At 32.9% G+C, this 17,940-nt stretch overlaps 1 protein-coding gene across 1 annotated transcript; it reads right to left on the bottom strand.

Annotated features, from left to right (window-relative positions):
* Nucleotides 1–166: 166 nt before the first annotated feature.
* Nucleotides 167–17,551, bottom strand: LOC137403903 (putative ascorbate peroxidase). The gene is made up of 8 exons (XM_068090009.1): nucleotides 17,368–17,551; nucleotides 11,953–12,084; nucleotides 8,731–8,827; nucleotides 8,197–8,319; nucleotides 6,846–7,004; nucleotides 4,271–4,418; nucleotides 2,754–2,901; nucleotides 167–508 (listed from the first exon to the last, which is right to left on the bottom strand). The coding sequence occupies exons 2-8, from the start codon at nucleotides 12,067–12,069 to the stop codon at nucleotides 404–406; spliced, it is 897 nt and encodes a 298-aa protein (XP_067946110.1). The 5' UTR covers nucleotides 12,070–12,084; nucleotides 17,368–17,551; the 3' UTR covers nucleotides 167–403.
* Between the last annotated feature and the right edge of the window lie 389 nt (nucleotides 17,552–17,940).

Genomic DNA, 17,940 nt, shown 5'->3' with positions numbered 1-17,940 from the left:
TTGACCTTTCTGTGTGTATATAGCGACAGAATAAACGCGCTTTATAAAGTCTCTATAGAACTATAGGCTTTAGGAATGTAGCATCCTTATTTACTTTCAAGCCGCTATGTCCATAAAATGAAAGTTATAAAAAAATCTTAAACTGGATTTCATTATACACATGTAGTTGGTGTGTGTAACTGCTTTATTTCTAATATCGTTGTAGAAGATGAAAGTAATGATTACAGATTGTGTTAAATGCAAATTCGGTAAAATATAAAATATCCCTAATTTTTTTCGTAAATAAAATTTTGTTTGCTAAAACTTTCTTTAAGTTTCAGCTTGTCGGCTAAAAATAGTTCGATACAACTAAGCATTGCTGTCAGTAAATGAATGCAGATAATATTTTGAAGTGGTTTTGCGATTAGGCAACAAACTGGAGTCCAGTACCATCTCCATCCAGCATCTTTTTGAAAGCCGAGCTCAACTCTGTATGGAAACTTCCTTGATTTCTGGCAAAATCAAATATCTGCAAAAAATATGAAAATATATTGTATACTACTGTATTGTGGAACAAAAAACACATAATTTCTCAAGCGGTCAACTTGTCTCAGAGGATATAAAAGCGGTCTGCAGAGACAAAACAACAGCATCAGAATAAATGGTAAAACATTTCATAACTTATAGTTTCACACACAAAAGCAGCCTGTAGTTTCCATAGCTAATTAATTCTATTTTGCAATTAAATCAAAAAAGAATAAAGAAATATTAAAAAATAATATTTAAATTTGAAATCTATAATTATATTATAACAGTTAACCATTTTTGTGCTGAGAGTTAAAAATAAATCTACTAAGTCTGCTTCAATATAATTTCAATATCTTTACTCTGTATTATTGCATGTTAATCAAACAAACATTAACTTTTAACACAATGTGCTAAAACACTCGTATTTTCATTCATTGCATTAAACTTGAATGATTTGAGCAGATATGGTCGATTTAAATGTCATTTGACTGCATAACCAAGATCACTACAGATGCGAGCTTGATTAGCATTTTTTGATAATTTTGACTTACTATGAGGTTTTATCAACATTTTCAAGCTGCGCAAATGAGCAAAAAGAATGGCAATCATTGCAATATATTGATCAGACACAGATATATTGATTAGACACAGATATATTGATTAGACACAAATATATTGATTAAACACATATATATTTATTAGACACAGTTTCAACACTATATAATAACAATAAAATCATTCATTTTCAAACTAGATCGTCTAAAAACTGTTTTTTTTCAAATTCCTTATTCATGAATAAAGAGCATACATTAATTGGTTTTAAACAGATGTCTTCTGAAAATAGCTTCTGAAAAATTTTAATGGGCAAGTTTTTTGAAATCCCAATTTGGGTCAAAGATAAATTCTTGCTTGTTCACTCCACACAATTTACACATTTGCTATAAGTATAATGTTATATGGGATGTGTAAATATAGCACAAACTTTTTCGTTATTTGTAGAATTTGCTTCGATTTTGAATTTCAATTATTTGTCATGTTGGAACATGAGAACAGGAAAGCTTAGTGACTAAATGGGTAAGGTATTAAAATGGCGACCAATAAATGTACGCTTGTTTAGCATTCACACATTGGTTAATCATCGACATTGACATCAGAACTTATGTGTTTTGCTGACTAAAACACCTCCTTAAAAGTTGACTTGCAACAAAATTCACATAACAATTATTTAGTATCAAAAGATTCACCTTGTGTTACTCTGCTGTGTTGCAGGTGCAAAATATGTGGAAATGTGATTGCAAGCTCTTAAAAGCTCAAACAATTAACAGTTAATCGCAGCCATCACAAAACTGCCGTAGATTAGGTTTCTAGATGGCGGCGATTACCTGTTCGTTTTTGAGCTTTTAAGAGCTTGTAATCACATTTCCACATATTTTGCACCTACAACACAGCAGAGTAAGACGTGGTAAATTTTTTGATACCAAATAACTGTAATGTGAATTTTGTTGCAAGTCAACCTTTAAGCTCAACTTTGAGTTTGCCTCATCAATGTTTTGTTTCCAAAACTGGTTTTTGTTTATCCAGCTTCAAAATCATTGCTGAAAAAAAAATATTGCCATCAAAATGTTATAAATAGATGCAATTCTTAAATTTTGTCACTTAACCTGTAAGTTGCTAGGATATGATCTATTATAAAATCAATGTTCACTCGTATACTCCGAGTACAACTCATTACTCTTTTATAGTTTACTTCAACTTCTATATCCAGAGTTATGTCCTCATGACTTGGTTAGGACAAGTAAGCTGTAGGTTAACTGCCATCAGAAAGGTTTCAGTTGATCTATCAGGTACTTAACCAGAGAAATTCAAAGTAAACTTTCTCAAAAAAAAACTTTCCTCAATTGACCACAAACTAATTATAAAAGATTTTTGTGGTAATATGCTCTATAATTATTTTGCAACGGCAAATTTATTTAAAATAAAATTTGCAGGTATATTTTGCATTTTGGAATCAGATTCTAAAAACAAAATTAAGTTGTTGTATTGGTTGCATCTAAGCGTTGATGGGAGTTTCATTCTAATTAAAGCTTAAAAATCAATGACAGAAAATTACGGATTAGCGACTGAACGCTTGGAACAGTAAGTAAATTGGCGTTTCCAAATCAATTACTTTTCCTTTTTAAATAAACTAAAACAACTACTTTTAAGTGTTATAGCCTGTGATTTTTAGACTGAGTTCAAATACTTACAATTTGCGAGCTAGAGGCATCTTCACACTCGCTCATTGTACTGCATGATGCAGTTTCATGAGGGTCACCAACTGTGAATCTTTTAAGCATGGCCATGTCAGCGTGTAACATTATGAAGTTAGAGTTGGGTCTCGTCCACGCAGTAGAACTGTGAGCAATAGTAAGAGCGCATAAACATCTATGTGGGTGTTGTCTTCTCTTTTGTACAAAATTGCATTATAAATTTACTATTATGACAGATGTTTAGAAAACATGTTCCAATCATACTTGTAATAACTGAGGTTTAACTAGCTGAGTATTACTATATTGAAAGGATTTTTAATAATGGTGTCTCACACAAAATTATATATATCCTACAATTGTAAGATGTGTAATTGCTATTTTGCGTCTTTTTGTTTGACTGATCATATAAATCCTTAAAGAATCCAGCTGTCCTAAAGTCATGAAGTCATATTGCTAGTGTCACAACTGTCATAAAGTGGTAGTTTAAAATTTTATTCAATTTTACATTTACGCATGAATGAAAATAAATAATTTTGGGTAAGGTACCCACCAATTTTTAAGCCATTTTTTTGTTAAATCTTATAAAACAAAAACAGTAAATTTTGACAGCCCAGTTACCAAGTAGAGAGAAGTAACTGCCCACATATATAGAGATGAAGGCAACAAAATCTTGCAAATGTGGCAAGAATGGGTACTATAAGCTTGCAAATAATCTTTGGGGTCTTGCATACAATAGATTTTACCATCTGGAGAGAGATTAATTTGAAGTTACTGACTGCAAATTTTAAGGTATGTCATCTATGCTAAGAGATAAAAAAAACTTTGCGTAGCAGCAACTGCATTGTATTAAAAGTGACTCGGCTACATGGTAATTTGGTTGCACTAAAATGCAAATTTTTTTAAGGTTATTTTTGTATATAGCATTTTATATTAATATTTTCATTACACGATAATAAATGTTTTATGATAATGTAGTGCAAATGATTTTTAGGAGAAGTATTCAACTGAAAAAAGTAGCCCATTACTTTTACATATGTTTACTATGCAGAGCAATGACGACCACAATTGTGTATCTATCACAGCATCAACCCTATATTAGGAAATGGTTGGAAATGGAAATATATGCTATGTATATGTTATATGCTATGTATGCTTGATATGGTATGTATGCTATGTATGCTAGGTATGCTATGTATGCTATATATACTATGTATGCGTTATATGCTATGTATGCTATATATGCTATGTATGCGTTATATGCTATGTATGCTTTATATGCTATATATTCTTGAAAAAGGCGGCTTTTAATAAAAGTGCAAAAATCCAAATTAATGCTATGGCGAAAATAGCTGTTATGGACATGCATGCAAACTTTCTAATTGGCGTTTTAATAACTTTGATACAAAGATGTCTAAAGCTCACTGCTACATGTAATAGTCATGCAATCTATGTTTTGTTAAATGTCTTGATTTTTAAATAAAATCTTTTTTAGAGGTAAGTGTTACGGCTCATACTTGACATTGGCATTGTTGAATGCCTTAGGTACCCAGTCACCGGATGCTAGATTAAGAAAGAAGCCATTGTCCAGTTGATGAGGATGGGAATCCCAGTCTCCTTGGAATCCTGACCTATCAGTATGAGCTCCTCCTAGTGAGTGACAACCTGTGATAAATAATCATCTGTTACAGTATCTCAGCCGAAAATAAAAAGCACTTGTTATAAAGTCATTGTTGCAAAGTATCTGTATCCATGGTTTTAACTATAACATATACTGATATTTGTTGTAGAAAGCAACTTGTCATTAAGCTATGTTTATATCTAAGGTAATGAAACGGTATCTAAGGTAACGACAGTATATTTATTGAAGCATAATCATATTTAAAAAGCAACATGGAAAGCGATACGGATTCTTCAGATAGTAATACTATAAATGTTTAAAATGAACGAAAGGATGAAAAAAGCAAACTCTAACAATCACCCAAAATCTATTAGGCCAGAACATGTGTTTGTATTGGTTGGGTGTTAGCACGATCCCGGGCATTGTTGATTATTTATAAGGCTAGTATATTATTAGAGCTCTCTGGGTTTAAGAGCACCAATTGTCACAGAAAAGCGCAGCCTCAATGGCAGCGAAAGGGACCGACTACCATAGGCTAAATAATAATTGTGACATCACATTGTGGGAACCGCAACCAAGTGTCTTTTTATTGCAGGACATTCTTTTAACACCCTGTTTTCATAGTTATATTATTCTTTGTGTATTTAATATAAGTTCATTCGAAAGCCAAGACTCTGAAGTACTGGAATATATAATGAAAGTACTGATATAATTGATGTGCTTCAAGTTACAACCAATACCAGGAAACAAAACACTGACATGATTCCTCTAAATGACACTTCCTGTACCGTGTTGTTAAAATATAGTAAACATCGGGCATCTAGTAACACCGTGTTTTAAATACAAAAGCACATGAATTGACTTCATTGTCCCATCACTGCTAGGAAAATTTTGATTTGAGCTATAGTGACAGTAGAAACATCTACCAAGTCATCCATTACATATTTAAATTTTCGAGTGATTGTTAGTCATTTGTGCGCAGTACATCTTGGTATATGTGACTAACAGTTTTATGTTTGTAATTGTACCTCTTGCTTTATAAAAATGGAGCTGCTTATAAGAAACTCTATTTAGCTTTTTTTCAATTATAAGTTGATTTTGTAAGGTACAGAGCTAAAGAGGGAGTTGCCCCCTCTCATTTCAAATATTAGTTTGCATATGGTTCCCTATTTTTATTTACTGACATTTATAGAGTTTATTTAATATAGGAGTGGAAGAACCAAGTTTATGGTATGTCTAATTAATATGCATTAAATTCGATTAACGCTTACATCTAAACTGAAGGCAGGGAGCAAGTTTTTGTAAAAAAAAGGAAAGGTTTTTTGTTGTTGTAGCTTATTGCTTGCAAAGGTAGATTAAATTCAATACTATGCTAATCTAATAAATAGCCTGATAAATAATTATTAAAAGTAAATAAAATATTTCCATCATTTTCTATTTCAGAGAGGCTACCTTGGTACATGTCTAAACAAGTAAGAACGCTATTGAAATAAACTGGTTCAAAATACTAACTGGTTGTTTATTACTGCATTAATTACTATGAAATGTTAAATATGCGATATTTCCAACCCATTTCAAATAGTGCTACAACCTTTGCATTTAATATAAAAACCAGTTCCAAAAAACAATTTTCAATTGCCCGTTTCAATTTTAGATGCAAAAATAAATGTCGTAGTGCCATCTCAGTATCATTTAGTGAGGAAAAAGTGGGCTTCGCATAATATAAGTAGCTAATAATATTTGAGCAAAACAAGTTTAATGGAAAAATACTGCCGCAATGGTCGCATGAAGTCATGGTTAGAAAAGAAATATGCCAATCATGTCATTGCTTAAAGCCATTCCAAAAATTTTAGGTACTGGCATGGTAGCAGATGTTTTCAAATATTTTCGACACTTTCAGAAAAGTGTGTTGATATTATGTTGGCATGCCTTTGGTTTGCTCATCGTATATTGGCTGGTTTAATTATCACGGTTTTTTATTGCTCATGCAATATTGTCGTTAGATACGTACAAGAAAAAGGGAAAGAAAAGGCGAGAGAGAGAGAGAGAGAGAGAGAGAGAGAGAGAGAGAGAGAGAAAGGAACAGGGAGGAGAAAGAGGAGAGAGAGAAAAAGAGAGATAGTGAGAGAAAGAGATAGATAGGGAGAGAAAGAGATAGATAGTGAGAGAGAGAGATAGATAGGGAGAGAAAGATAGTGATAGAGAGAGAGAGATAGTGAGAGAAAGAGAGAGAGAGATAGAGAGAGAGAGAGAGAGATAGTGAGAGAAAGAGAGAGAGAGAGAGAGAGAGAGAGAGAGAGATAGTGAGAGAAAGAGATAGATAGGGAGAGAAAGAGATAGATAGTGAGAGAGAGAGAGATAGACAGGGAGAGAAAGATAGTGATAGAGAGAAAAATAGGGATAGGGAAAAACTGGGGAGAGCGAGAAAGGGAGGGAGAGTGAGAGAGGGTGAGGGGAAAGTATTTATTTACCCATAAGGGCAACAGCCTCTCTGTCAGTGAGAGCAAAGTCACCACTAAGAAGCTCAACTGTGTTCAGTACTGTTCCATGAGGCAAATCCCTATGAGGAAATCCATTACTCAAATCACAATCCTGTCTGCCAATCGAGTATGGGACATTCACTGTGCCATCTGCAATGAAAGCTTTAAATTGTGAACAACCAGATTTTAGATCAAACTACCCCTAGTAGTCTTTTTGTTTATAGACTTTGAACTATTTTTATATCAGTTGCCAGTTTGCAATGAAAGCGTGAAAAACCCGAGCTAAAAAGTTTTTATATAACTTGAATATGCATTTACATACAACAAACTTTTAAATTCAATTTCGGGAAACATTCTTTATAAGTCATAATAATGCTATAATATAATAAAAAGCAATTTCCCACTAAGGAAACTATATAAAGAAGCCATATTATAAAAGTTTATAAAAGATGTTACAAACATTGTGAAGGGTATAACAAAACAGCTGCTTACTACAAATTATCTATGAAATAGCATAAAAACTATATGATTGTTTCTTGTGCTACAATCAGAACAGTTCAACGTATAGCCCAAAAGGTTCTAGAAACAAAGTTTGTGCTAATTTGAAAAATAGAATTTTTTCTGAAACTTATTGTACAATGATCTGTAAAACTAAAATTTTTTTAACCAAGTATGGCCATTTCCTATTATATTCGAAACATTTTCAAGCTCATTTTAAAGTAGCAGTAGAATAGAAATACAACCTATCAGATTCAGTACAAGTGGTGATAGAAGATTTATGCGTTTTGAGCTGCGTCTTAAGTCTTAAATAGCCCATAACTGAGTCTTATATAGCCCATGTTAGTTCCTGATAATACAATTGCAATCGCAAATTGCATAATATTTCTTTGCAGTCTTAATAAGTTTGTTTTAATTACAGAAGCAGTCAATGCATGAAATCCTACTAGAAAACTTTACAACAAAATAGCGCATGACCTGACACTCAAAGCATGCTACATGTGCAAAAAATCTCTACACAAGTCATGACTTGTTCACACCATCACAAATACATGTAGCTTGTCAAGTGTGCTAAAAAATATGTACAACACCTCATGTGAATTACTTAGTTTGATAGCTAGAAGTAGCAGTTTTCTAAAACACATAGAACCATAAATTTTCCTTTTTAAATAGACACTTTTTTACACAGACTACAGCTTAGTTGAGGCAAAACTTTTAGCTGGTTTACTGAATAATTTGTCACTCACCCAACAACATCTACATGTATAAACAACCCTAAAACTTTTTAAGGACCATAACTTTTCAGCAAATAAGGGAGTTGTCATCTTTTCCCAGGGATACTTACTAGCGAACTGGGCACCTAGTCGAAGAGACTCAATTCCTAGGAATGCTATAACGTCTGCTCGAGAAAGCTGAGGAGCGAAGTCATTTCTGAACTTTAAAATCATGTCTAGAGTGGAATCCAGACCTGTATCATAAACATATGTTGTTAGTATAGATTCATGTATAAATGATACTTTTCTGAACACCAGCTTGATAGGTTTGTAAAAAAGCTAAGAATCATATACGAATCGGTGAATTTCGAAACTACTGGAGATGGTTGTTTTTCTTGTTGTTGCATATAGCTAAAAAACTTAATTTTATGCAGGTTTGGTTGGTAAGTCACCTGACTTCCACAAATGCTTACACTAAAGTTTTGGCAGACACAATATGAACGTGCAATAAAATGTCAGGAAGTTATCAGCATTTGATTGATGGCATTTCTTTAACCCTTTCAATCAGATGACTTTTCCAATTTCTTTAAAAGACAAAAACAGTTTTTATTATGAAATATTAGCCTATGTAACAGCTTTATGATTAGAAAGCTTACAAAGCTCACCTTTATTGCCATGGTTCCCATGTACATCTACACAGCCATCACAGCCACCCTTACAGTCGTGGAAAGATATTTGAACCAGCCGAGGTAGAAAATCAAGCTAAAGTACAAAGTTGGCACTTACAGCAAAGTATAAAATTATTATAATTATGCATAAGTTTCATGGAATAAGGCAGAACTGGTATGAGTGACTAATTAATATGGCAAAATAGTTTTGCATGATTCTAGGCAGTGGCCATAGCAATGAGTGTGGCCATAGCAATGAGTGTGGGCAGCCACAAATGAGTTAAACTTCATATATTTATATCAATGCTCCTAGGAATTCCTCGAAAAACTTTGTAAATACTAGTTTTACCCTAAATTTAAAACCTGTATCAAACTGTTCAAGTTAATCTATTGAAAACTTTACTATGATAAGAGCCGTGTCTGTATGTTTGTTTAAAGCCACAGTAAAAGTTTTAGAAAAAAGTAGCACCAAGTGGGGATCAAACTGTAATATTCGGCATAACGGCTTACCATGCTACCAACGACAACGCTTCACTGAATTGCTATATTGTAGAATAGTTGTGCACATAGCTTTTACTCTTGATAATTTTTACAGCGCACAGGACTGCTAGCATACTAGTAATACTGTCAATTAGCCTTGACCTTACCTTTGTCCTACAAACAGCATGTTTTTTCGGCAAGTTTTTATAGCACTTTTTTGTATCAGTTTACCTTTACAGAGCCTCTATTAAAACAAAGCATGACAATCAGTGTAACTCTACAAAATCCACTCTGGATTTTACCGCGCGCCAAAGATTTAAAGAAATAATTTTTGTTATTCGTTAGCCAAATAAACAAGTAATAAATAGTGATGACTCTGACCATCACTAACTAATGCTACACTAACTCCATCTGCTAAATATGATTAAGATTTCTGGCATTGCAGACAGACTAAGCATAGCAACTCTTTCAGTTTTCATGGTGTACTTATGTATGTGAACTGCAACTAGAAAAAAACAAGGCTACTTTGATATTTTCTATAATATAAAGCTATGTAGGGAGCAGTATGTCAGTAAGCCAAATATTTGTTGCAAGTTCCCAACTTGAACTCATTCGTCATTTTAATGTTTCCCGTTTGATGATGCGATTTCTAAAATATTTGCTACGCCCTTTGGATTAACTTTGAGTATTCTTTGATCTGTTAACTTCAACACAATGACAATCAGAACCGAGGTTTATAATATGTAAGTTCAAGGTCATTTCCTGTTTTAGTCACTCTTATGAATAGAAGCAAGGTGATGTGCATTACTAATAGCTAAAGCAAAACTTCAATTGGTCTCTTAGTTTCACTGGTTGACAGTGAAGTAAAACTGTTTACCCTTGAAATCCTAATTAGACTATAATTATTGTTTTGTTTTATTTCAGCCAATACAAGTGATGAATGCAGCTCAAATAGCCAATTAGCTGCGAAAACAATCAAAATGGCACAAAAAGTAAACAGAATCTGATTTCCGATTATTTTCTAGTGCAAGAGTAAATTTATGGGCTGAATCCTCAACACCTGTCCAATCAGTTTCACTGATTAAAAGATTATCAGATAGATAATCTCCCGACACATTTACTCGGGCTGATGCTTAGTGTTCCTTAAAAGGAAATAGCATTTTTCAAAGTGCTGGAGCAGTTGCTTAGAGTAATGATAACATGACTAAACAGTCTCTGCTGCTAAAAACTATCGCTTTGATGTGTCGGAAAGAAAAATATCAAACCCAAATACGATAAAGTATGTTTTTCTTAAATATTGCACTTTTTACTGAATAACTGCAAGTTATCTCATGTGTTACCCGAAATCCAAATATTTATGAGGTGTTGAAAATGGCAAGCTAATTGTTTTAGTACCTAAAGGTGTGACTAAAACAAGACATAGATATTGCTAACTTACATCTACTTGTAGAGTATTACACAGATATCTCACATGTCAATATAGTGAGTGTCAAAGGTTGAAGATAGGTAAAATAATCTACTGAAACAATTTTATGATTGTTCACATTTTTTTCTAATCCACTGAAATCTATTTGTTGAATAATTGTGAGTTCTGCTAAAAAAAGGGTAACTGCTCACCATTATCCCTTGTTTTCAATAAACTTGCAGTTATACGTGTACTTTGGGTAATTAAAGCCAAAACTAAGCATCAAAACAACTTACCAAGTTCAAGTAAGTTCCTCATAAAAAGCGCAAAGTCATCTAGATAGATAAAAGTTGAGTTCATATTTTAGTCAGCCGAGACTCATATCTCAGAAGGTAATCCTAGTTAATCCAGAACATTAACTGCACTAGGTGGAGCCAGTTACTGAATGATTACTTGAGTCAGGTTTATGAACAGCAAACTCTTATCTATATAGGATTAGGTTTAGTTCTTTGACGTTGTCAGTTCTGCAGTCATTAACTGGGTAATTCATCTGTTATGGATGTTTAAATACAACTTTTTATGATTTTCGTAAAATCTAAATCTTAGTCCAAGTTGTTTTAAGCTATCAATTAATCTGTGATACCGACTTACATTTCTATAAAAAAATTGTTTTCTGCTACTGCTTGCAACATAAAAGTTACCATTCAGTACTTCCAGATTAGTACAAAATTCATTTTTCTTTCAATTTAAGCTTTTTTCATAAGGATTTCATTTTATTTACTAAAGCAAACAAGGATGACCTACTGAAAGAATGATCTAGCGTTTTTTAATTTGTGACCATTTAGATTTAATTTCATATAACAAAATAAGATGCTTTTCTGGTAAAACAACAGAGTGGGTTAGCAACCAGTTCTGAAGCTATTTTGGTACACTATATAAGGATCTCGCGACATTAATGTATTTTAATTAAGTTTATATAAAGCACTATTGCTTGGTTATCCCTTTATATAATATATGTAAACTACACAATACTTTATTGCTTTAAATACATTAAATTCTTTTAATGTAGTACACAGTATAATACACTAAAAAATCTGCATTATGTACTTACAACAAAAGGGATTTTAAATATTTTATTTGTTGATCTTAAATGAATTGTATATTAGTTTATATTGTATATTAGTTTTCTATCCATTGCTATAGTCAGTCCAGTATATATTTTGTAACTTGCTGAATTTGTATAAAACTTTGGTTTTTGTACAAAACTTTTAGCATTTTATGTCATCATAATAAACATATCTATAATAGTATGTAACAGCTCAATTCTAGCTTACATCATTTTGAATTCGCTTAGATGCTCCTTTCCTAAGGAATGCATGCTGTGCAGGTGTTAGCTGGCCATTGACAGCAACCAATACCAGTATAGTAGCGCATAAACATTGTTTCCACATTCTGTATGCTTCTATCTGCAAAAGAATATATTGCTATGCATTAAAATGTTAGAGAGATGACGCTGTACTAGAATTCCATAAGTTAGCCGCTTAGACAAAAATTCTTTTCCCATTATTTTTAGTAATACTAAAAAATCGAACTGCTTGTCAAAATGAACCAAAGTGAGTGTAACCAATATATTAACATAGTTTGAAATCAAATTATAATCTAGTGCTAAACATAACGTAGCAACTCTGGCAGTTTAACATATTTAAAGAATCTGTGGTTTTTTTCTTCAAAGATAAGCTTGTTTTCTTGGTAACTGATTTATGACATATGATTACTTCTAACATATGATTACTTCTAAAAACAAATTCAAATCATGTCGTATATGGTTGCATTAGCCAATAGAAATAGTTATAAAATGCGCCTGTATTTATTGTAGATCTTTTTACAATAGTGTACAGAAAATATTGTGTTTGAAAGAAAAATTTCTTCTCTGTCGATTTCTTTGGTAAATAATATATTTTTGCGGTTACCTGCCAACATATTGATAGGCTTTATACCTAGATTACAATCCTTGTGTACGCTTTATGGCTAAACAATACATTACACTAAGAAATAGTTCTTTGATTCCTACTGTAAATGCATTTTTTAAATAACAAGTAACCAATGAATTATAAAGCTTTGAAGTTTAACCACCAGCCTAAAACCACTAAACTTAAGCAAGGTCATTCATAATGTTAAAAGAAAAAGTCAAACTGATGACATCCTATCAGCTAATATCAGTTTAAGATATACTTTTCTTACTACTAATAAGGTTACCAGCAACAAGTAACTAAGCGTGAATGTAAATCTAGGAAATTATCAAAATCATTAGAGTCTTAGAGAGAGATTGCTAAAGATAGCTATTCATTATACTGTAAAGTCTGCTTTCTCAGTCAGTCTGCCATCTGTGGCAATTCATCCGCTTCAAATTTCAATCATCTCAGGTGAATTTGAAATAGGAATATTGAAAGGCAATGCAAGAAACAGAATTAAACTAATGAGGAGCCACTCTGCCTGTCTAGAAGAATCATTTGTAAGGAGAGTAAACTATAATTGGCATTCTCAAATAAACATTTGTTGCACTTGTTTTATCGATCATTCCTCTGGTTGCATAACATACATGAAACCAGTAGCAACTTGACTGAGAATTCTATACAATCGATAATTAATCATATTTATGTTTAGTTTCTTGTTTCATTAGAAAGGCACCTTCTTTAGTATTAGTCACATCTGTAGACGTTTATAGACTCTAGACTTTTGGAAGTGATTGATTATTAAATTCTTTCTGTAGAAGAATTCTCGACAACAATAACATCTGTATATAAGATGTTTCTAACCAACTATTTGCAGCTGCTACAAAAACACCATTATTTAAGATTATCAAGTGTAGAATCAGAACATTGTTATTAATCACAAATCATCACTGACTTTCACTTCAAACAAAAGACAAAAAAATTAATTATTAGTAAACACCTGTTGAGACGTGGCATTGCTTTAAATGAATTTTGCAACATTTTATATACTTTAAGTATTATATAAACTTCTTTACATTTTTTAGCACAAATGCTGCCTCGGCAATGGTCGTGCAAATATACGGGAAACAATGAATGTATACTTTAGATTATGGAGCGGAAAAATATCTCGCTCGTGTATTATTGTAACGTTTTGTGTTCTGCAAAGTTACAACAATAATATTCATGATTTAGAATGGTAAAAATTTACTCTATTGATTGCCCATGCAGTTAGAAGCCCATCGTGAAGTTTTTTCCTTTTGCCTGATTTAGTTTTTAACTAAAAGTGAACTGTTGAGACTCTATGGTCTAACAAATGGTTTCTTTGTTTGTCATCTTTTCAAAACTCACTACATACATATGTTAGTCATGACCACTATGTCTAACTTTAATAAAGATTTGTTAGATTTGCATTCCTTTTTATGACTTCACTTCGAATCTCTTAAAACAGCTTACTAAATGAGATTTGCTTTTGGTATGGTCAAAAATACACGCGCTACTATAGCAAATGTAGATATTAATCAAAAACATGTAGTTGTGAGTCTCTCTCTTGCAGTCAGTTATTTTGACAATGACTTTCTTATGGTTTAGTCTTTACTACTGACTTTCCTGTAGCTTTGTCTTTAGTCTTCTCATGCCATAGGTCATAGGTCATATGTTTTTGTGTAGTTTCTCAACTTCATGTTACGTTTAACTACACCTTTTTATTGCACTCTGGTTCTGCCCTGATCCCTTTACCTTCGAAGAGTTGTGAATGTAATAGTTGCCTTGGTAATTACTTATGACTTCTTTTGCGCTTGTCCTTGCCATTTTGGTCTTTGTGCTATTACTAGGATGTTCACAAAAAATGGGAATCCAGTCTGTCTCAAGATTTTTGTGTTTTTCGACTCTTCTGACATTCTCAGGTGAGACTCATTACACTGTGTAGATGTCTCTTTATGACTGCTGCATTCCCTTTACTTGCATTTGGTACAAGCGAGCAGAATACCTGATCTTCAAAGATTTCTCACGCTAAAACTTATCTGGAAAGTCAAACTTGTGGGTACCGGCAAGAAGAGTCATGCTTCAATACTTTTCTATGATATGATCAAGCATGACCTTGTTTTGTTGCCCTCTACTCATCAAACCACCTTTTCTACATACCATCAAGCTTGGTTGTGTTACAATTTTTCACATTGAGAGATAATCCACAATAATCTGTTATCAGATTATGACTCATGGATTAGATTAAAGAGTTTTAGGTTAATCTCTGACGCACTAAAGAACATTCGCATTGAGTGTATTTTTAGAAAAAATTTGGCAGTGGTTAAATGCGTACTCAATGAAATCTAGCTTCAACTAAAATTTTTCATGACTCCCTGCAATTGCCATGGGTGAAGTATGAGTATCATGCCAAAGAGTGTATGCCCACTGATATGCTAATGCCGCCATACATGCTATTCATAGCAGGATACGGCCATCTTATGCATTTTAGTCAGTCAACCAAAGTCAGTTTAGCTGCTTCTGGTGTTTAATACACTAAAGATTATCGTGTTTTCATGAAACATTCATTGTTATAGTATTAACATACATGTATATTAAACTCTATCATTTAAAAATGTCCTATCTTTGGTCTTCCCTTTATTTTATCAACCGCTTATAAAGAATTTTGACACCAATACGTTTTAAGGTGTGTTTTAGCAATACTTTGATGGCTGCCAAGGCTAAACCTATGTGATACTGGTTTTACCCAACTTTGTGTACATACTTGCTTTTTACCTGCTTTAGTTTGTGTACATACTTGCTTTTTACCTGCTTTAGTTTGTGTACATACTTGCTTTTTACCTGCTTTAGTTTGTGTACATACTTGCTTTTTACCTGCTTTAGTTTGTGTACATACTTGCTTTTTACCTGCTTTAGTTTGTGTACATACTTGCTTTTTACCTGCTTTAGTTTGTGTACATACTTGCTTTTTACCTGCTTTAGTTTGTGTACATACTTGCTTTTTACCTGCTTTAGTTTGTGTACATACTTGCTTTTTACCTGCTTTAGTTTGTGTACATACTTGCTTTTTACCTGCTTTAGTTTGTGTACATACTTGCTTTTTACCTGCTTTAGTTTAAATTTGACCAAAATATAGTCAATCAACAAGATTTAAGCGCTGCAAGGGTGTAGAGGGTTTCAACTCTCCAAACAAGCAGATGGATATCCAAACAAGCAGATGGATATCCAAACAAGCAGATGGATATCCAAACAAGCAGATGATCCAAACAAGCAGATGGATATACAAACAAGCAGATGGATATACAAACAAGCAGATGGATATACAAACAAGCAGATGGATATCCAAACAAGCAGATGGATATACAAACAAGCAGATGGATATACAAACAAGCAGATGGATATCCAAACAAGCAGATGGATATACAAACAAGCAGATGGATATACAAACAAGCAGATGGATATCCAAACAAGCAGATGGATATACAAACAAGCAGATGGATATACAAACAAGCAGATGGATATCCAAACAAGCAGATGGATATAGAGTTGAATTACAAAAAAATGTGTTTAACATAAAGATTCTCATTAAAGATTCTCATAAAGATTCTCATTTCTCATAAAGATTTTTACGCTGTCACTACTGGGTTGTTTAATCTTGTTAGTACTGTACTTTTAAATAAATGACCATCTCTACATATTGGTAAAACTCAATAAATCAAGAGCTAGATATAAAAATTAAAGAATGTGCTTTGAAATATTAAATAGCAAGAGTGCCAATTGAAATGCACAAAAAACTTCTGCAAAAACCTAAATTGTTCACTAACAAACAAGTGTTTGAATGGCGCACACAAAAACACTTTTTTATTTATCAACCAGCAGAAGTTTATATAGTCAGACATCAAAAAGCAGAGTTTATTGTGAGCTGATTAAGTATAAAACATCTGTAATACAACCTAGCTTAACTGAACAACAAATAGTTCGTTCAGATATGCTTTAGACTCTACTAGAGGAAGTTCAGATATGCTTTAGACTCTACTAGAGGAATTGACATATTTTGAATGAGTATGTTCTACAACCCAGCCTCTGTCTACAGCTAAAGATGACCACACACGAGTTTCTTAGCCTGTGTCTAACATGTCACCATTTTCTGATCCTTTATATATAATATATGTATAATCTATGTATACTCTGTGCATACGCTGTATATACTCTGTGTATACGCTGTATGTACCATTTTTTGATATATGTTATGATACTCTATGCACAGTTCATGTATGTTCTACATATCACCTATGCACAGTATATTTATACCCTTTGTGTACTCTATGTAAATATGTATACATAAAAGGTAAAGAATGTCAATTGTTGTAAACACTCATAAAAAGCTCATGGCTTGAAAGTCGTTCTCTCCTGCATTGTATAGACCGTATTAGCTATGCAAAAAAGCTTTGATTCTGCTTAAGCATTTATTTAAAAGAAACAAAATTAAATAGGTACTACTAATACTTACTAAAGCAACAATTACTGACTCACATCAAGACAGTTCTCAGGCTAAACTAACTTAAATTAAAACTTAACGGGTTTATACATATTTGTAAAATACTACTTTTTACTCTTAAAACCTCAATGCATTGCACATTTGATTAGTTGTACAAATTTTATAAACTCTGCATAAATGTTAAGCATTGTGTTAAAAAGTTTAAAACCCAACATGATAATTTAATACAGACCACAAGCATAGCATTAACTCTTTCTACCAAGTGAGGATAGACCAACCTTCTTTCCACAGCTTATCCTCTTCAGTTCCCCTGAGCGTCTGACCCGAGTTAATTAAAAGATTATCTGTGGCAGGATAGGACAGGTCGCAATCTATCATCAGCCTGACAGCAACCCGCTAAAGCCTTTGATTAAGAATTGATTGTAGTGAGGCACATGTGCAGGCATATAATGTACGTAATTCTGCAAGCGTGTTTAGAATTTATGCGAGCTCACCATGTTTATGGCCATTACAGCGGTTATTGGTTAAGCGCACGCCCATCATTATCGTCATTGGATGAATTTTTCATTACTGGAAACCTATTTTGGTCACATAGGCGTCTGTGAGTGCGTTTCTATTTCCATATAATGCCATATTCTCGAGTTGGCTACATATTTTAAATTCTCAGTGGTCGCTTAAGTAGTCATAGAATGAATATTAATTTTAGCTTAGCTATTGTATTTGATTCCCAAAACTTGAGATAGCTTTTTCATACACGATTTTAATCTTCTTGAAATACTTTAAGCTCTAAAACAAGCCACAAAAAAGAAAATGTGATACTTAAGAAAATGAAATCTGTACCCACTCAGAGG

The sequence above is a fragment of the Watersipora subatra genome, chromosome 9 (genome assembly GCF_963576615.1).
Source record: "Watersipora subatra chromosome 9, tzWatSuba1.1, whole genome shotgun sequence".
Classification (NCBI taxonomy): domain Eukaryota; kingdom Metazoa; phylum Bryozoa; class Gymnolaemata; order Cheilostomatida; family Watersiporidae; genus Watersipora; species Watersipora subatra.
This window is presented reverse-complemented; position numbering and strand designations above follow the sequence as displayed.